Source organism: Poecilia reticulata, linkage group LG3, assembly GCF_000633615.1.
Source record: "Poecilia reticulata strain Guanapo linkage group LG3, Guppy_female_1.0+MT, whole genome shotgun sequence".
Lineage (NCBI taxonomy): Eukaryota > Metazoa > Chordata > Actinopteri > Cyprinodontiformes > Poeciliidae > Poecilia > Poecilia reticulata.
In genome coordinates, this window is record NC_024333.1 from 5,692,397 (window position 1) to 5,713,117 (window position 20,721).

The 20,721-nt window shown below is 40.9% G+C and overlaps 1 protein-coding gene across 3 annotated transcripts in view; it reads right to left on the reverse strand.

Annotated features, from left to right (window-relative positions):
• ntrk3b (neurotrophic tyrosine kinase, receptor, type 3b) overlaps positions 1–20,721 on the reverse strand; it is a 273,282-nt gene that overhangs the window by 201,814 nt on the left and 50,747 nt on the right. For all 3 annotated transcript variants that reach the window (XM_008404813.2, XM_008404814.2, XM_008404812.2), the window contains exon 3: positions 19,147–19,218. In XM_008404813.2, coding sequence (XP_008403035.1) covers positions 19,147–19,218 — 72 coding nt within the window. The remainder of the gene's footprint in view (positions 1–19,146; positions 19,219–20,721) is intronic.

The following is a 20,721-nucleotide window of genomic DNA, read 5'->3' on the forward strand; positions in this document are numbered from 1 at the left end:
ACTCCCACCCCGCCTTTGGTTGTTCCACACTCAAGAGATCAAAAGCGGACGACAGAAAAGCTACACCTGCGAGGTGAGGACTCTGTTGAACTGTCGGTGGGAGGTTCAAACTTGAGGGTTTTGGCGATACGCATGCTATCGATCCGGTCATGTTAGCTTGGCACCGCCGTCCCTCGGGGTAGAATGTCCTGCGCCGCAGATTAACTGAGGCCATTATTCCTGCAGCTCACTGTGACCCACGGCCACCCGCCGCCGTCTCAGGACCGGCGCGGCCGTCAGAAAGCATTAGGCTCTCTAGGACCGCTGCGATTATGGATGTGGAGATCGGCCGCTCAGCCTGACTACTTTTTGTTCGCCCCCCCTGAATGGGCCTCGAAGATGAAGGACTCCTTTTCCCTCGGCAGTGGTTTCATGCTGAATTTCTTTGTCTTCTCCTCTCCTCCAGTCATTATCTGCAGTCAATCTCTTGCAGGTGCTCCTCTTGGATCAGTGTGCCTCATTTCCCTTAAAGTCAATTGACTTTTTTGTTTTGTTTTGGATTTTTTTGCTCTGTTTATAGGTTTAATTGAGATAGTTGTGGTGTGTTTGGTCTACTTGTTTTCCTATGGCTCTTTTATTGCCTCTGTCTAACAAGGCCTGCAGCAGTGTGATGTTCTCACAGCATCATAACCTTGAGTTAAAATTCTACTTGGTTTGTCGTATCACAGCATTAAGGTATTAAAGGAGCAGGATTGTGTGTTTTCCAGGCACACAGTGGGAATTTATAGCACAATCAAGTAGCTTTGCTATCTTCAGTTGTTATGAAAATGCAGCATATATCAAATGTGACGTAAAATAAATTTGTTTTTCCAGGATTCTTGATCAAGTCTTCTTTAGTGTCCACCTGTCAGATCGTGTCATGTTTATTTAAGGCATTATTTCAATTTGGTTAGCAAAATCATATACAAGAGAGAACTTCTAACAGCTACACAAAGCTTCCTCTTTGCTTTCCAAAGGAATTTATCCACAGTTTATGATGATTTAATTGATATAATTTTCGTAATTAAGGATGTTCCAAAACAAGAGTCATGTGCTGCTGTATTAGAAAATCTGAATATTATAACAAATTAGTAAAGTGCCACACCCTTTTTCATGGGACTGTAAACGTATTAATGGTACTGACAGCAACCCGTTTATCTGCTTGACTCCTGCTGGTTATAGCAGCTTACTGTATGGATAATGGTAGTAAAAAGGTCGGTTGGACACGTCGTCTCCTCTACAAATGTTTTCTAACTTTTACAAGTTGGGTCTAAAGTTTAAAATCTCCTTTCCTCTGCACAGCTCATCCTCTGCACAGCTCATCCTGTTGATAAGAGCCACCAGTATAAACTTCAAGGAAGGCCTGATGCACTCCACAATCTGCAAGTGCCCAGTTGTCAAGCTGGGATAAAAAGTCAGGCGGTGAGAGCGCCGGAGTCTTTCTCACCGCCGTCCACACGGCCAGCAGACGCTCCGTGTCACCACTATCAGCAGGCGGCTACAGTACGATTAGCAGCACACGCACCAAGGAGAGCTGAGAAATGTTCAAGTTCAGCTGAATGTACTAATTCAGTGTGGACTGCTTGATTGTTGGTCCTTATGCCACGACAAGCCGTTTGTCTTGTGCGCCTAATGTGTTTCTGTCGTTGGTAAGACGTTCACTTTTTCTTCCTCAGTTCCAACTGGATATCCAGGCAACCGACGTCACCAAACCTGATTTTTTAGCTCACCCACTGGCCAAACAAAGAGAGATCCTTGCAGCAGAGCGGTTTCATGTGCCGCACCGGTGGTGCTGAAGCTGTGAGGAATGGCGGGGGCGGTCTACTACGAAAGCTGGTATTCGAGGGAGATCCTAAAGTACTCTTCACTCCCCCCCACCGGCTATCTCCCATGGTCACGTGGCTCCGTTTCCTGGCAGAGGAAAGCAGCAGGTCGGTTCGTGGGAGGGAATCGGGTCCACGCAACCTTCACCCGCCGAGCGACGCCAACTTCCAATTTAACACACTCGGTAAGCAGAAAGTCTGCCCACGCAGAGCACAGTGGGCAGGAGCCGTCAAGAGTGTAATCTCAAATAAATAGTGCTTGATTCGGTGATGGATGCCACAACGCGATGCAAAGCAGGTGCATCCAGTGGCTGTGTGCGCGGAGCCGGCACCCGGCTTAATCACGTAAAATCATATTCTGGTGGGAAGGAGAGCTCAAGTCGAACGAGCGCCGCGGGTCCCCGAAGGGTACAGCCTGAGTGTGGGAGGAACTCCTCCTCCGGAGCGCGGCTAAATTGAGAAAGGATAGGAAGAGGAGGAAACAAACAGACGTTCTGCATTTCTTAAAGCATCAAAAGTCATGCGATGACTCCCACAGAACCACTTAAGGTAGCTTACATCTTTGAACCAAGGGTTTAAGCTTTGCAAACACAACTGAATTTTAATGCTGTTTTATTAGTGTAGCTTCAAAACTACGAGCATAGGAATGAAAATAATTTTTGTTGTTGTTTGTATTTTGTGGTGCATTTTATGTAGAATATTTGCCTTCTTGCAGGTTTAGTTTTTTCGTTGCACGTAGATGTTTTAAAGCAATCCTTCGGCAGACACTTCCGTCAAAAGCTTGTTATCACTGTGGAGAAATTTGGGTCCACCTGTTCTTTGCAGATTTTTTTGTATCTCTGCAACGCTGAAGAGTTTTCTAGTGTGAACCGCCTAATTAAGGTCGTGACTCAGCATCTCATCTGAGATCTTGACAACTCTAATCCAAAACCAGAATGTGTTTATTTAATTATACTCAGCTCTCTGGCAGCAAAATCCTTCAAAATGTTTCAAATTTTACCCCAAAATTATCATTTAAATGATAAACTCACCGCTTTGTCAAGTTGTCTGGACTGATAAATCGATCTCTATTTGTCTCTATACAGTCTCCTTCAGTTGAGGACAAACGTGCTTTTGGTCATTTTTTGAGTTTTACGTCATGTTATAATGTTATTCGCTCATCAAAAACACACCTGGAGTGTTGCCTTGATTCTTTCAGGCATGTTTAAGAAATCATCGAATCTCCCGTGGCGACCGGTGCCGGTAAAAACATTGCTAAACACATAAAAGACGCGCCATGTTGTGATGACTTCCTGAAGGCGGAGTTTCAGAAAGAGCAGGATTTTCTTAAAGAGACAGAGGACCAATTTCAAAGCGGTAAACTACAAAGTCATACTTGATATATTTAGCATTTTTATGAAAACTGTAGATAAAAGTTACTTGATTACGCTATGAAATTATGCCATTATGTGGCTGGAAAACATAACACTGCCCCTTTAAGAGCCCTTTTCAGAGGAATTAAAGAATTCCCCTTAATTCATTGTGATGTTCAGCAACTTACGCTAAAATGTGATTACACTGACTTCCTTTTTGACATTACAGAAAACCACCGATCAGTTTAAGAGAGTCTCTAGCAGTGAATTCAGAGGTGGACTAGCCTAAGCTAAAGGCAACAAACCGATGACTGGGCATTCTTCCTCTGCAGGAGTTCCTGGCACAGAACCAATCATCAAGGTCCGACCTGCAGTCAAGCAGTTCCGGACCATCACTCTACCAATGTCACATCTGATTGTCATTCTATTTCTTAAACGCTCTATTAGACTTAAGCAAGATGCAAAGCGATGCCCACCGTGCGCTACACTCTTCTGACTGAAGAGTGGAATGATAATTTGGATCAATTACATTTTAAATCTTATAAAAAAAATTACCTGTGGGAGAAAAAAAAAATGCAAGTCTAGTGTATAACACTTCTGTTCATTTACCATACAATAATAAAGAAATAGTTTACTTGACATGGACTGTTGTCTTTACCCTTTGGCACATGTTGGAAAAACATTTACAGCAATTAACACCTAGTTTATCCACTTTGCTTAGGCTGCCATCAGGGCTGCTAAATGCACTACAGTAAAAGAAAAAAAAAAAGAAATCCTATTTCCGTATCTTTGAGCTTCTGACGAGTGACGACAGCACCACGTTGCAAGACGACATCTAACATGACACATAACCCTTCTAACATTTCCCAAGCAAAAAAAAAAAAAACCGTCGGCTAATTGCCTCGAGTGTGAATGTAAACATGCTTGACGCATGCGGCGCATCAAGGTTCTGAATGCATTCGCACCTTTGAGATCACCGCTCTATTTTTATATTTGCCTGTGGAGGCGGAAACACTACACAGACTGCAGGTGTCATCTAGATGGCTGTGTTTCGTCTCCGCTGCCAGCTGGAGCGAACACGTCGACCCAACGACTCGAATGAGTGACCCGGATCGAAAAGTCGCAAAAGGCGGCTTTTGTTGAAAGCGTGCCGAAGGGTCATGGTTGTGCTTCCAGACATCAGGGTACAGATGGAGTTTGGTGAGATGAAGCAGTGATGAAGTAACAACCAGAGTTTATCCTAAATCTGTTCTGTTTGGAGAGACCAATTAACCTGACAGACATTTTGAGACTGTGGAGAACCTGGAGAGAAGCAAAGCTCACATGAGAGGAACATGCAAACTTTATGCAGATAGGCACTGCTCTGGATTTCAACCAATAATATTCTTCCCCCAGTTTACAGGGCTTTTTGGATAAATACATTTAAGTTACAGAGGAAAGGAGCATTTTAATATGTTTTTCCCCCCTTTATGTAAAGTGAATCTTTGAGTAGTTTTATGATCATGCCTGATTTCCACTGGAAAATTTTTGAATTTTATTCTCTCTGCTGCTACAACATGAGAAGACCTCTCAGGTCTTCTGGTTCTGGTCCGCATCCCCAGAACCAAACATGAAGAAGTAGCATTCAGCTTCTATGCACCACAAATCTGGAACAAACTTCCAGAAAACGGCAAAAAAGCCGAAACACTAAGTAGACTATAAAACAGCCTGTTTAGAGCTGCTTTTGCATTATAATAAATAGAACATTGACCAACATATTTGATGTATACTGATAATGGCACTTGGCAAAATATAAAGTCTATTATTTGTTTCTCAAATGGTGACTGTATGCTACTTTTATGACTTTTTATGTCTGTGTTTTGATGATGTCAATAACTTTGAAGCTGCCTTGTTGCTGAACGATGCTATACAAGTAAACTTGATTGATAAACTATTATTAAAGCAAAAATTACTAGTATTATTTTATCGTTTGAGATCAGTTAATAAGCATAAATAAAAATGTAAAACCAGTTAGACTTAATAATACCTTTTATGTCTTTTTATCCAACACTATGAGTGTAACAAGTTGACACTAGCTGACAAATCTATCTGGGCCGTTAGTAGTGCTCTTTTAGTTTGTTTTTTTATATATAATATGACTGTCTCTGTGTTTTTGTAAATTGAAATATAAATACCTCACTTATTTTTCTTTAACAGCCAGGTAAAAATGAATCTCAATTAAAGGGCATTAAGCTATAGGAAAGTTAGCTTAATGTCCTTAAGTATTAAACTAAGTTAGCTTAATGCACTTAAGTATTAAGCTAAGTTAGCTTAATGCACTTAAGTATTAAGCTAAGTTAGCTTAATGCACTTAAGTATTAAGCTNGTATTAAGCTAAGTTAGCTTAATGCACTTAAGTATTAAGCTAAGTTAGCTTAATGCACTTAAGTATTAAGCTAAGTTAGCTTAATGCACTTAAGTGTTAAGCTAAGTTAGCTTAATGCATTTAAGTATTAAGCTAAGTTAGCTTAATACTTAAGGACATTAAGCTAACTTAGCTTAATGCACTAAGCTAGCTTAAGGCTAAGATAAGGCTTTAAAACCTTATCTTGTTAAAAGTTGGCATTCCCTTACCTAAAAGTCACAAAACCAAAGTTCAACACATCATGACAGAAAAAGAAAGCCGAGAGTTTAACCAATTTGACAAGGTAAACAAAGAATCAAACATCTAATTAAAGCTTGTCCCAAGCTGGTTGGTCAGCTCACATGACTCGGAAAGTGACATTTAGGAAAAATAAAAAATAAAAAAATAAAAAGAAACATGGCCAAGAAAATTTAACGAGAGCATCGCCACTCCTTTCTCCCTGTGGGCTGTGACCTTTCTGACACCCCTCTGACAACATTCCCACCAGATTTATTGGGCCTCTCCCTCGGCTGCTTGTGGATAAAAGAGAGGAGTCGCTTCACCTCCCAGACGCTGACCTTTAATTTGACACAGGCAGGGACGAGCGAGGCGCGCGCGACGCCCACCTTGGCCCGGCCCGGCCGACATCAAACAGAAAAGCCGGACCTAGCCGAGGCGTCCGCGACGCCAAAGCCCGGAGACCTTGTAGTGGCGCCTTTTGCAGATGGATTTCATTTCCGCCTGGTGCTTAATGCGCAGGATAAAAGTGAGGAAGATGAATGCCATGAATGCCGTGTCTGTCTAGCACGAACGCTTGACATTCATATTCAGACATTATGTGTGGGGATCAAAACGGGACTGCAGAACTGATGCTGAGAGGTCTTTGCCTAATTAGCACCCGGCTAATGTGTTAGTGTTAGTCACAAGTCACTGCACCCCACATTGTGGCTAAGTGACAGCCACAATGTGACAGCCACAAAGTATTAGGTTCATGCTTCACACTTTGTTGCTCTTCAGAAAGATAAAGGGATTCATATAGATTTTATGTAAGTACATGAATTTGGTCATAAAATATAAAAACGTACTTATTTTCTTATAGATTTCTTTGAAGTTTCTGCTTTTATTGTGTTTCATATGGGCGGAGCTTTGTGGGACCCAGTGTCTAGGCAACCCCAAATGGTTGCCATGGGAGACTCAAAGATTTTTCAAACAGACTTGAAAGAATAAAAGCAAAACTGCAGTTTGATGAGGGGATAACATTCTACAACGATATAAAGCTCAGTAAAGTACATTTTACACAATACACTAAATTAAAAACAACTACAATTATTTACAAAAAGTCCTGCAAGTCAATTAAATGACTCACTACCAATATCTATAAATCCCTGTGTTTAATCTTATACTCATTTCATTATCAGATAGATTTATTTACTTTCTCCTTTAAGTGAAGTGTTGACATTTCTTTATTATGAATTTACTTATATTAGCAGGTATGGTTTAAATTAATTCTTCTCATGATACTAGTGATACACTCAGGCTAAGTGATATATGTTAATTAAAAAGTATTGGGTTCCACAAATCGCACCCTGTGATTATATCACGTATTTTCCGCACTATAAGGCGCACCGGATTATAAGGCGCATCTTCAATGAATGACCTATTTTAAAACTTTTTTCATATTTAAGGCGCATAGAACAGATGCTACAGTAGAGGCTGGAGTTACGTTATGCATCCACTAGATGGACTAAACGGAATGTCAACAAAACAGTCCGACTCTAGTCGGCGAGGAGAACCTTCCGCGACTGGGCCGGAGCGTGGCCGGACGATGGTCACCCTTCTCCGTTCGCGCACAGCATGTTGGTGGAGAACGTGGTGCTACATGACCTGCAGACGACCTGATTCTGGACGGTCGGTAGGTAGATAGGTCAGTCAAACTTTATTAACAAACCAGCATTCTGACAACTATCCCAGCATGCACCGCGCGCTTCTTCTTCTACTGGCGAAAATGAAGTCGGCGTCTGCTTACCGTAGTTGCTAGACCTGTTGTGGCTCAATATTGGTCCATATATAAGGCGCACCGGATTATAAGGCGCACTGTCGGCTTTTGAGGAAATTGAAGGTTTTTAGGTGCGCCTTATAGTGCGGAAAATACGGTACAGTCATAACTCCTCATGACGTCAGATTAATGGTCAAGAAGATGAATCAAATTGGAGAGTCTGTTGGGTGATATTGGGAAATTGGAATTGGACTCGGAGCTAAGAAAAAAAACTAAAAACTTTTAATTTATAATTTTTCATTCTTTCACTTTAAGAAATGTCTCTAAAACATTTTCAAGGGTAAATAAGCCGAGGCGAACTCACAACAAAGCAGGTTGGTTTTAGCCAGGCACCACTAACCAACTGTACATGAAGGCATAGTGGGAATAAACAGCTTTTCCTCACCCTTACTTCAAGTAAAGGTGCTGCATTTTAATGGCTTGGAGAATAAACCTGTTTTTTTTTTTTTTGAAGAGTCAGTCCTTCGTCTGCCTCGCCAGACAAAGCAAGGTCATATCGACCATTCTCAAACACTGGTGGGAGGGACTGAAATGGAACAGGCTACATAAAGGCTATAAACAATAATGATTTAATAATAATGAAGCTAACCCAGTTCAGTCCCACTGCCTGTTCCACGCATACGCAATTACTTGCTAAAAAATAAATCTCCAGGTGCTTCACACGACACAACATCCTTTAATGTGATCATTTGCCGGGTGGCAGTGTAGGATGCGAGGCGTGCGGCACAAGATCATCAAAGTGTGTGAGTGTGCGCGTGTGCGTGTGTGTGTGTGTGTGTGTGTGATCTCAGAAGAGAACCTTCTCCAGGAGATTAAAGCTTTCACACAATTACTGTTATCTAAAGATATGTCACAAGGTCTCCCATCTTTTACATCACCACTATCACAGCAGGTAAGCTCATGCTACCGATGAGATCCAACATATGCTTTAGAAACGTTCAATTTATGACAGAAAAAAAACCTCGAAGAAGAGCAGGATAGACTTGCAAAAACGTCGTCTTCTACCTGTTTTGCATTGGCTTTAAACAGAACACACACATAAACTGTAAAGCTGTAAAACAATGCCTTAGCTAGAACATTTCTGTGGAAATTAAAAAGGGGCCTGCCAAAGTGTCAGTTGGAACCCAGGATTCTGATGCTGGAAATTAGCAGCAATACTAAGTTAAGATCAGCTTAAATGCTAAAATGCTTAAATTAGCATGAGGGTCTGTATTGACATAATCCATTCAGTATGCCACATGAAGCTAATATATGACAAAAATTAGCTAAAAGGCTTATTTTAGCTGTAAGGCCAATGTTAGCATGAGGCCAATCACCAGAATGTAGAGCGACTACCAATAAGAGGAGGGTTATCAATAGCATGTTGACTAACGGAGACTTATTCCACTCAGTATGCAAACATTAGTGCACAAGCTACAATTAGCCAAAATGCTAATATTAGCTTAAATGTTGTCAATAGCATGGAAAACCTTGAAAAAACAAGGTTTTACATATGTTTTTTTTATATTCTTTAGTCATGTTATAGTGTCAAAATCAACTGAGACTCATTTATTTGTTTGACTTTGTTAAGGAAAAAAATCCTTCTCCAGTTAGGTTTGGGGTTTGTTTTGCAAAATGATATGTACCAAGGACACGTCCAGGGTGCACCCCACCTTTTCCACCATGCGGTCGTCCAGTGGTGTGTACTTTCTCTTGTTTCATACATGCAACCAGTTCTAAATCTTTGAATAAAGCTAGTGAAAGCTAATTTTCTTTCAAATCTGCCATCAAAAACATTGCTAGTCGCCTTTATTTGAGCGTGAAAAGGAACAGACAGAGAAAAGGGGTGAAGAGGCAATGAGTAGCTTCAGGCCAGGAGTCAAACCCTGAGCCACTGCATCAAAACTGACAGCCTCTTTGTACCGTCTTCCTGCTTTAACTCTGAGAAATGAGATCATTTTAATCTCTTTCTCTGTAAATAGTACAACACAGAAAAGGAAAAATATTCTTAATGCTTCTTTTAGGAGAGTTTTTAATTAAACAGGAAATAAAGGAATTTGTATATCTAGTTTGTTTCAAAGCTAATGTCTGACTTTGATTTTTGCTAAACTCAAAAAAGTGCATAAAGTAGCTCATTAAGTTGTCACTTTTGATACATTTAATGCAAATGCAAAATAAATACTAACTTTCCATATCTGACTATCAGTGAAGACTGACAGATTGGTTGTTGCTTTCCACATTTCAGATGTTTTTCTTTGTAAAGAAAAAAAAACAGATTTATTTAACTAAATTTATTCTTATCTCATCTGGCTTCCATTTTGATTCAGCTTTTTATTCACGCCTTTAGTCTTTCTCGCACTTTTATTTAAAAACTGTGTGAGGTTGCCCCATCAAGAGCTTAATTTTCAATATTGTGTTGAAAACATCACGTTAGTCTATTTGATAAAAACAGTCTGCCCTGTTAATCACGCTCAATTTTTATTAGTCCAACATATTTTTGCATAAACAGGAGAGAAAACTTAACCAATTTACATTTAATCATCGTCTCATTTTTAGGTTTTCTGAGGATACTGATTGATTAACTCAACATTCATGATTGGATAATAATTTCTAAATAGCTGAAACCTTTAATTTAATCTCAATCAGTGGAATGTTGTATTCTTGTGTTTAATTATATCAGAAAAGCTTCTTTTAAAGCTAACACAGGATGGAAAAAGAGCAGAAGTTTAGCTGCTATCTTCAATCTAAAATTATAAAACGCTTCATTAATGGGATGACAGAACAAATTCAACCAATAAGCCCCCTTAGATGACGGAGTAGACAGAAAACTACAAGTTTTTTTTGTTTTTTTTTAAATAAGTGTTTTTGTTATTGTGTAATAAAATTAGGACTGGCCCATTTCCTTGATCCTTTTGGTTGTTTCTTCTTCTCTTTATGCTCAAATGCGGCTCAGTGAAGTTCAGTGGGATGATTTCATCACCATCTGTGGAGCTCTGGGGTCTACAAGGGCTAAAAGCAACAACAAAAACCACAGACACAAGTCTGCTTGTTTACAGAGCCGGAAATCTCACCAGACAGCGCTGCTAGCTTCTGAAACAGTGACACCGAGTCTAGTCTTTTTCTGCTACGGCAGTGTAAAATATTACTGATTGTTACCTTCACTTGTTCCGTTATGGCTCTTAAGAGGGTCAAAGCTGTTTGGATACGCTGCACCGCAGAGAAAAACTCAGTTATGTGAGCTGCAGCATGTAACTTTTATTTTAAAATATATATATATATATATATTTTACATATCAGTTGAAATGGTCACTATGTTGTGACCACTATGTCGTCCAGTTGATTGTTTCTGTGGAAAAAAAAGGTTTTCCTCCATCTCCTAGTGCTCCCACTGCTAAATAGAAACAGCCAATCAGAGTCAGGAGGCGGGTCATGTGGCTCTCTGCTGCGGTGGCCGACAGGTGCAAATGCGCAGCAACAGAGAAAACATGCAAACAAAAAAAGAGAAGCAAACAAAAAGTGCTGAAAATGGAAGTGCTCCAGACCAGTAGAGGGAGTCCAACAAAAAACAGCTGCGTCAAAATTTAGGGTCTGCATCCTTTAAAAAGGGTGTTCAGAAAATTATTTTTGATGGAATTACACTTAAAATTACACAAAAGGATTTTTTATAATCTGTGACAGACTGGCGACCTGTCCGGGGTGACCCCGCCTCTCGCCCGGAACGATAGCTGGAGATGGGCACCAGCAACCCTCCTGACCCCACCAAGGGACAAGGGTGTTAAGAAGATGGATGGTGGATGGATGGATGGATGGATGGATGGATGGATGGATGGATGGATGGATGGATTTTTTATAATGTTTTTAGGCGAGAATGTAGATGTATAGATCTGAAATATCTGCTCGGTTTATCAATAAATCACTTAATTCCAATATTGCTCCGATGTTTTGGGACCTGTCTGTTCCCGCTGCATTAACAGCCAGCTCCCCTCGCCAGCTGTCAGCTGGCCGGGTGCTCCAGGTTCGGTACTCCGAGAGAGAACGCTTGTCTCCCGGCAAATCGTTTTAAAAACTACCAATAGTTTTCCCCTATGAGTGGAGGTGAAACACAGATATTAAGCCAGGTAATAGCTGTAAATATATTTAATTTGTTCCTGAGCAAATGGGTTGGACTGATTAAAACTAAGCCTTCAAACAACAGTTTTATTTAACTGTAATGTCTTACTTTCTGAGATCTGGTGAGTATTTGAAAATGAATAATTTGCTTACATTCCTTGCTATACATGTTTAAACATTTTAGAATCAGACAAACATATTTCTTTTTTTTACTATGGAACAGCCTTTATTACAAAAGGTGAAGAATAATACAGAAATAAAGAGTAAAAAAACAAACTCTGAGTCCTTTTTTTCTTTCGGCACTCTGTGCTTCACGTTGTCACGGTTGCTAAGCAACATAACGCCGAGATGGAGGGTAGGCAGCTAGCCGAAGGCTACGGCTTCTCTCTTCTGGTCGTCCATATTCGTGGCTTTCGAAGGACCCGTCACCCGCTGAACACCAAGTACTATAGCACCATACCAGCTAGCAATAGCTGGTATTTCGCCAGTGGACATAAATACAGTTAACTAATATTCTAATCACAAAATATACACAATAATATGTCAATTTTACTTGCGAAATATTGTCTGTCGAGCCCTCACGTCAGTAGTCCGTTGATCTGATCAACAATATCCCGCAGTGCTGAGGCATCTTCTGCTGTTTTGGTCGAGCAAAGTAGGAGGGTCTTTTGCTTGCGTCTCTTTTTTGTTTGCGTCTCTTTTTTTTGTTTGCGTCTTTTTTTGTTTGCAGCATTTTATTTGCTTTTTGTTTGCGTAATCTCATCTTGTTTGATGCATTTCATTTGTTTGTCTCTTTTTTTGTTTGCATGTTTCCTCTGTTGCTGCGCATTTGCACCTGTCAGCCACCGTACTCTGCTGCACTGTGGCTAGCATAGCCTGTTGTGAACGCTCGGGCTAGTTAGAATGTCCGCCGACGACGGGGGAGGTAAACGGTTTGCCTGTAACGGTAAGTTGTTTCTCTGCGATTAGCACGTCGAGCAACAGTACATGAGAATGATTGACAGCGCTAAGTCCCTCCTCCTGGCTCTGATTGGTTGCTTTTGGTTGGGAGTGACCAGCCATCTCCTCCAACTCCTCTCCTATTAACTCAGGAAGGAGCTGGAGGAGCTTTGTTTTTTAACAGAGTGTCTGTGTCATACCAAACTGACACAACATACATAGTGACAGTTTCTACAAATACGTAAAAAACAAAAAAATAAAAAATAAATTATATATATATATATATATATATATATTATATATTTTATAAGTTACATAGACACACACCTCATGGAGGGATTTGTAATCCAAACTGTTTCAGTGCTAATCAGACTTTATGTTCTCCTTCATGCTGCCTGACTTCTCGTCCACTACTACCTGAAAGCAACCATTGTTTTTCTCGCTGAGACGCGTAAGCAGCGTGGGTTAATGTAGTGGCAGTTGTATGGTTTTAATCTGCCCACCCGGTTATATAATGCATCATCTTTGTGGTCCAAATAAATTACTCTCGCAGGCTCTGGTCTTCTATTGAATTTATTTTGGGCTCTCATAAAACTGCACCGGGCCACAGAGGTTACCTCATGATGACAGCTATGATGCTTCGACAAGAGCCGTTAGGAAATTAAATTAGGCAACAAAAAGGTCCTCAAACGCACCAGAGTTCATTAGTGATGAAAGAACTCTGTGTATTTTGAAGATATCAAGAAGTCTGTTGTTGCTTATGCAGTATTTACTTGTCACATAAAAGTAAAAGAGTTTATAAAACACAAACTATTAATAGACCGACCTGTTATAGGGCCCCTTTGGAACTTGCAGAGCCAATAAAGTAATCTTGCCACTAACTTAGTTAAAGAACTAAAGCTGCTGACATTTCCTGTCTTGCACAAAAATGTGTTGGTGTATTGGTGAATGTTTTAAGTGGGTTTAAATGTTGAAAAGACTTGTGATGTTCCTCCATTGGATATTGAGTTATTGTTTTGGGACAGTGTATGTCACCTTTACTGCAACCTTGCTGTTTAAGGATCATGTATGACTTAAATGGGGGATTTATGAGAGATCTGCTAATCACTATGTGAATTAATTAGCAGTAGCTAAAAGAAGTGTTGAAAGACTTACGGATGAGAAAACGTTTTTTGATGGAGCAAGAATTTAAGCATAAATCCCACTTTAGCTAGTTTAGCTAAAGCACTAGTGCTAAAGTCAAACTATTAATGTTCATGTAACGTTTTATACCACAATTACTTAAGATTGAACAAATATTGTAAATATTTGTAATTAAATGCATTTTAAATATTGGTTGAAATTTAGCTAACCTGAAGCATCTTTTAGGTATTAAAACTATGTATTTTTTTATTATTATTTTAAATAGTTGTTAGCCATCACCACAATAACATCTATACACATTGTTAAATCCATTTTATGTAATTATTTAAATTGTAATAGTTTTTTTTGTTTACTGTACATACAAGCTCAACACATTTTTTATAGATTCCCGTTTGAAGAGATCATTATCCTACCAAAGATATAAAGATCATATCAGTAAATTACAGTAGCATGTAGAAATATGAAAACTAAATATGAAGTTAAATTTCCTATGTTCAGTGAAAAATCCCCCAAATAGAAAAGAAATTTGCTGATCTGGAAAAAGAAAGTGATGTTTGAGAAAAAACTTATAATTTATTTTTTTTATTTAAAACACACTTTAGAATATATCATTCCTCTGACCTGAAAGAAAGGCGCACACTTTGACACCGAAATACAAAATCCGTACCCTAGTTTGGATCTGCATTTTTGCAGTGCACTGCCTACCGCTAATGCATACTAAACACAGCTATGCATAATACATAGGCTAAAAATAGACGAGTGGAATGCTAATTGGCGATAGGGCATCGCTATGGTGGGTGCTAATTGCAGTCATAATGTTTACAGCACAAGGAATTAATGATATTTTTACTGCGAGTAATTGAGCCCGTTTTGGTCCGGGCATGTGATGAAGACGACGGCTCCAGTTCCCCTCACAAAGGAGCAACCGGTGGGGTGTGTGACGGTCGGGGCTTTGAACAGGCCGGCCTGACACAGACATCAATGAGCCAGGTCCTCCGGGGCTGAGGACGGGCAATAATTAATCTTCCCTGACATCATCATCCTCATTGTCACCTAGCAACTGTCCACTTAGGGAAGCGCAACAGAAGCCTATCGGGGGCTGCCCAGTCGGTGTGTGTGTGTGTGTGTGTGCGTGTGTGTGTGTGGGTGTGGGTTTGGGGTGCTAGTTGACTGCAATGCAAATGCAATTATGATCAAAGTGACGCCGTCAACCTTTTCCACATCCACAACATATTTACCTCATTAAATTTACAAGAAAGTAAAAGTTAAAACAGAGAGTGGTGGGGAAAAACAAAGTACATATCTAATTTCAAACGGATTTCTGAAACAAATCAAGCCTCGGTTGAGTAAAACCGCGCAACAGCGTCATTGTTTATGAAACAGAAATCAAGGGGTAATGGAAAAGCTGTGTAGGAAAACAACGCCCCCCTCCCCCGACTTCACCCATTGTGCTTAAGCAACTGGGCCCTGTTAATCACCAGCGCTTAATTAACTGATCAGCGAGGGTTACTACCTCTATAGGAGACGGAGCTTTGGCCATTTACCACTCTGGATTATACAGATGCGCTTTAACACAATGCTAAAGGAGGGAAAGACATTAGTGATGCCTTAAGAGAAGAAACTGTTGCCCATCAATCCGGGAAGGGTAGTAATGCAATTCTAGACAATTCGAATGCCATTATTTCACAGTGAGATGCCTCGTTCACAAGCGGAAAACGTTTTCCCAGAAGTGAATGTCCCAACATGTCCATCCTAAGATCAGGCTGAGAAATGCTCAGATAGATAGCAAACCCACCGACCCCCCCCAAAAAAACAAAACCTACATCTACCTGTCCACAAGGCTCAGTTAGCATGTTAAATTTCAAAACGGAACAATAAAAAAAAAGACTGAACTCTCAAGAGTAAGTCTTTAGGGTCATGTAGTTGCCTTCGAATGATCGATCTGACTTTAGGAGCAATGTCCTAAACTAAAAAAAAAAAAAAAAAGTTGTTGGACCATAAAGCATTGCACCAGGTTTGGATAAAAACTAAACAGAATATCTGCTGAGACTTCTCATCCCAACTGTGGTGGAGGAGGAGGGACGGCTTGCAGCTAGAAAACTCCATCGAAAGTCTTCAAACATCACACACAAGGTCATCCGTCCAACAGCGAAAGCTCAACCCACACTGGATAACGAGTGAAACGATGACCAAGAACAAAATACCACAAGAAAGATTGGCTAGCCGACTAGAATTAAGCAGAAGCAACTTTTCTTACCCCAGCGCAGGGGAACTTGGGTTCACCAGTGGTATGTACATTGTATATTGTACAATACATGTATATTTATGGACAGAAAACAGCAAAGGACATTAAAAAATGGATGTAAAGACTTCTTGAGTTTGTTTGGAGGAGTGATGGCCGTAGACTCAGCTGAGAGGAAGAATCTACAGTAACACTTGTTTGTGCAAATAGGACGAAGCAGTCTGTCTACAAAGGAGTTTTCTGGTTCTGCAACAGCTACATTCATGGTTGGATCTGTCATTGTCCGACGGTGATGTTATTTTAGACAGAGTTCCCCTACTACCTGCACTAGACGGAGGGGAAATCCCAGGACCCAGCTGGCCTTCCTGTTGAGACCTTCAGAAAGCCGGACAGAAAAAACAAATACTGGCAAACCTTAATGAAGTGGCAATGCTAGAATAAAGTATAATAAGTTAACCCTCCAATTCAACCTCACTCCTGGATTAAGCATTCAACCGTAGTCGAGCATCAAAAGATACAGTGCTCACACCTCTGGTCGTCTCCTGGGTATTTTATCATTTATTCTTATTAATATCAACACGCATGAGCGGCTTTGAGTCCTTCACCATTGCGCTGATCGTTCAGGGAATGAAGGGGACAGTGAACCAAAGCACGCCCCAAACGTTTGTTTTCTGTCTTGTGCAGGCAAATCCATCTTCTGGAGGGAAAATTAAAACAAAGGCGGCATTTAAATAACTTTCATTAAATGTTGATGGGCTCCATTACCTCCACCAATCACCTGACCAGATAAAAAGAGAAGCAGTTGTCTTTTTTTAATGTCAATGTGCATAACACACACACACACACACGCACACAAAGGGACCAACCTGGGAATATTACTCAGACTGAGATGCCAAGAACATCTGCTTGTATGACAGCACCACCTAACTAGTATTTTCTGCCTCAGTAACAGGCAAGATTAAGTTGTCAAATAAATAATACTGCTTTTTGGTATGCACACTATACAACGCAACACAATCCCAGACATACACGCACACACACATCACGCTGCAGACACCCCCAGCTGAAACAAGTCGAGACAGTCTGCAGATCAGGAAAAAAGTTTTAAAAGTAAAGTAGCTCTATGGCTTCAGGTGCCATAGGTATGCATTTGTCTATGTGCAGGTGTACATATATATACATCCACTTACTAGCAGCTTTATCGAACATGTTGCTAGTGCAGGGGCAGGTGTCCTTTTTCCCTAGTCCTTCATGGTAGAGAATCGACACAGTGCAGGAAACATTCCTCATAGTCCATATTGAAATAATACCATCACACTTTTGCTGAATATTTGCCCCAAAGTGCACTAGTCAGTTGAGATTTGGTGAATGCAGAGCTCATTGTCTTGTTCAAGGAACCATTCAGAGATGATATGAGTTTTTTGGCATGCTGCATTACCCTGTTAGAAGTGATGAAGCAAGGTCATGAAGGGATAAACGTAGTCATAAAACATATTCGGGTAGTTTGTGACTTGTAAGCTATGTCTGACTTATACTAAGAAGCCAAAAGTGTGGCAATAAATAAACCCCCATATCTTAAACCGCTAGCATCAGCATGAACTTTTGATATAAGACAGGATAGATCCATACTTCTCAGTTGCTTATGGCAAACTGCGACCCGGGATGTCAAAGCTGAAATGAAGACTCATCACACCATCTGCTATTGTCCAGTTCCAGTGAGCCTTTGTGGATTGCTTCAGATGGTGTTCTGCACAAGTGATTATTTCAGCTGTCAGCTCATTCACCTCTGACCTGAACAACTGGATATACTCTCTTTTTTGAACCATCCATCCATCCATTTTCTAACACCCTTGTCCCTCAGTGGGGTCAGGAGGGTTGCTGGTGCCTCTCCAGCTAACGTTCCGAGCGAGAGGCGGGGTACACGCACACTAGGGACAGTTTGGAGAGACCAATTAACCTTGTAGAGAAGACCCACCTAAATAGGTGGGTAGGTAGCAAGCTAGGTGGGAAGGCATGTCAGGTAGGTAGATAGGTAGGTAGCCAACTAGCTAGGTGGGTGGGTAGGCAGATAATTAAATGGGAAGGTGTAGGTAGGTAGGTAGGTAGGTAGGTAGGTAGGTAGGTAGGTAGGTAGGTAGGTAGGTAGGTAGGTAGGTAGGTAGGTAGGTAGGTAGGTAGGTANAGGTAGGTAGGTAGGTAGGTAGGTAGGTAGGTAGGTAGGTAGGTAGGTAGGTAGGTAGGTAGGTAGGTAGGTAGGTAGGTAGGTAGGTGGCTACGTGGGAAGATAGGTAGGTAGGTAGGTAGGTGGCTACGTGGGAAGATAGGTAGGTAGTTAGCAAGGTAGGTAGATAGGTGGGAAGGTAGGTAGATAGTTAGCTATATATATATAGGTAGGAAGGTATATAGATGTCGTAATTTTTTTTAATTTTTTACCCACCTAGCTATCTAAGTAGGAAGGTAGATAGATGGGCGTCTTTATTTTTATCCCATCCTCCATTCTTGTAGAGAAGACCTGTCATAACACCAAAAGGCAACCAGACCCCTCACACCGTTAGCCTCAGCTGGCAGTACAAGACATGCTGAACAGAAACTGTCCAGGGCTCAACAACGACTGGAAACTGCAGATGGCAGTGCACTCAGGTAAAAGACAGTGACAGAGTTCTTCTGCGTGTTTACTGCCGGAAAATTGGGGAATAACAGCCTGTCATACGGGGACACATCAGCCTTTGTTAAAGAAATTACTTTGCTCTTCACCCAGCTCTCTGATGCCGGGCCTCATGCACAAATTGTCCATTTGGCGAGTGCAGTCTAAATGGAACTGCGTCTTCGCCATGTTGCTCCGCCACAGCACAAAGAGGCCGTGGCAGATAGGAATCCAATTATCCGAGGCAAATAATGGATGTCTCATTTAAGATGTGCGACTGTTGCAGCAGTAATGGCAATGGCACAATTTTCCCAAAGCCAGTCTCTATCAAGCACATCACGGTCTGTTCAACACTAACTCATATACATCCGCGTACGGCGAGAAGTCAAACTCCGCAGATCATAATAAATCTTTCGCCGGCGCAGGAAACGCGGTGGAAGAAAGAGTGTTTACTCACATGTAACGCAGGTGTGGGTTCTGAGCGAAGGCTCGAGGCTGTATCACCCGCAGATTACAATTCATGATGGTCCTGAGGAGAAAAAAAAAGAGATAGAGAACAGATATCAAAAAAATGACTGGATTTACTTTTTTTTTCCCCCTCTTTTTTTATGCGGACATGTTCAACTCCAAGCACAGATTCTCATTATGTCGCTATCACACACACACAGCGGGAGGGCGGCTGGATTTCTCATCCCTTATCCAGATTTTCTTCCATCATTTGGTACGGTTTTCTCCTTTTTCTTTTTTTAGTTTCAAGACAGAAACATACAGAAATGTACGTAAAAAGGATCTCCTCTAGAAAAAGAAAAACACCTTCACGTAAGTCACCTTACAGACGTTCATGCAAAAATGAGAACATATCTCTATCTTTTCTTCATCTTCACATCCTAACCTCGACCTGCGTGCGCATTGCGCCGAGCCGAGTCGAGGACCAAACAAACGTTCACTTTGAAGCACCCTTTGGTGAAAAGTTTGCAAACTACGCTGTCTTCCATGCAAACGGAGTGAAATTCCTCGCCGGAGGAGCAGGCGCTCTGTCATTATGCTGACTTGTATAGGAGTGAAATAGTAATGAAATTAAACTAATCCCCAGTCTGCCAGAGGAGACCCAGTGGAATTTCCACAAGGGCTTTCTGGATCTCCCAGCGCCGCAGTACGGGAAACACTGTTCTCAATTGCAATTGTAATGACTTCTAATCTTGTAATCACAGATGCCTCATTCCAAAGAAGTCCTTGACATCCCTGACATCAGCGAGCGCCTCATAAAGCACGGAGCTGATTGCACCCAGCTGCTGGTGCCAATTACCTTCCCGCCCCCCCAAAGAAGATCTCATCATGCCATTCTGGAGATTTGCCGTCACACAAACGATCCAGAGGTCATTAGGTAGGTTTTTAGGAGAATCTTACAGTATATTCTACAGTAAAAATACTTTTCCAACCATTAAAAACTGTTCCACCGCGGTAGGCGACCAAGATCAGGGATTAGATGACGTTTGTCAGGTATAATGAATTGTCAACGCCATTTGCATTCACGAGGAGGTCGTAAATGGTTTTAAAGTTCTTTATGAACATATTTGACAGAAGAAAAATGTGAATTTCTGGATGCAGGGTTTCTCTCTCTATACTTTTAATTCGCTTTAGAAACTATTGAGACAAGGCATGAGCGCTTTTACCCCGTACGAAGGATACCGTTTCAAAGCCACACTTCTCCTGTGGTTCAGGTCCCTTTACCAAAATGCCAAACAAAGTTTTAGAGTATGCAATTCTCCTACCTGTTTTAACAAAGCACAACTCAGTATCATTTCTCCTGCTTACAAGGCAAAAAAGCTTGTTTTTTTTTAAGTTGGTTTATTAATTGATCGACAATAATGACCAATGTGTAAATGATGAAGGTTGGTTTGACAGATAAAAAAAGTTCCAGTTAGCCAACAAACACAATTTGGCCTTGGTCAAACTTGCCCAAATCTTCGCAGTTTCCTATTTTTCTAAAACATAAATATTGATGGGAAAATTGTAGCTCCCTGTTTATATA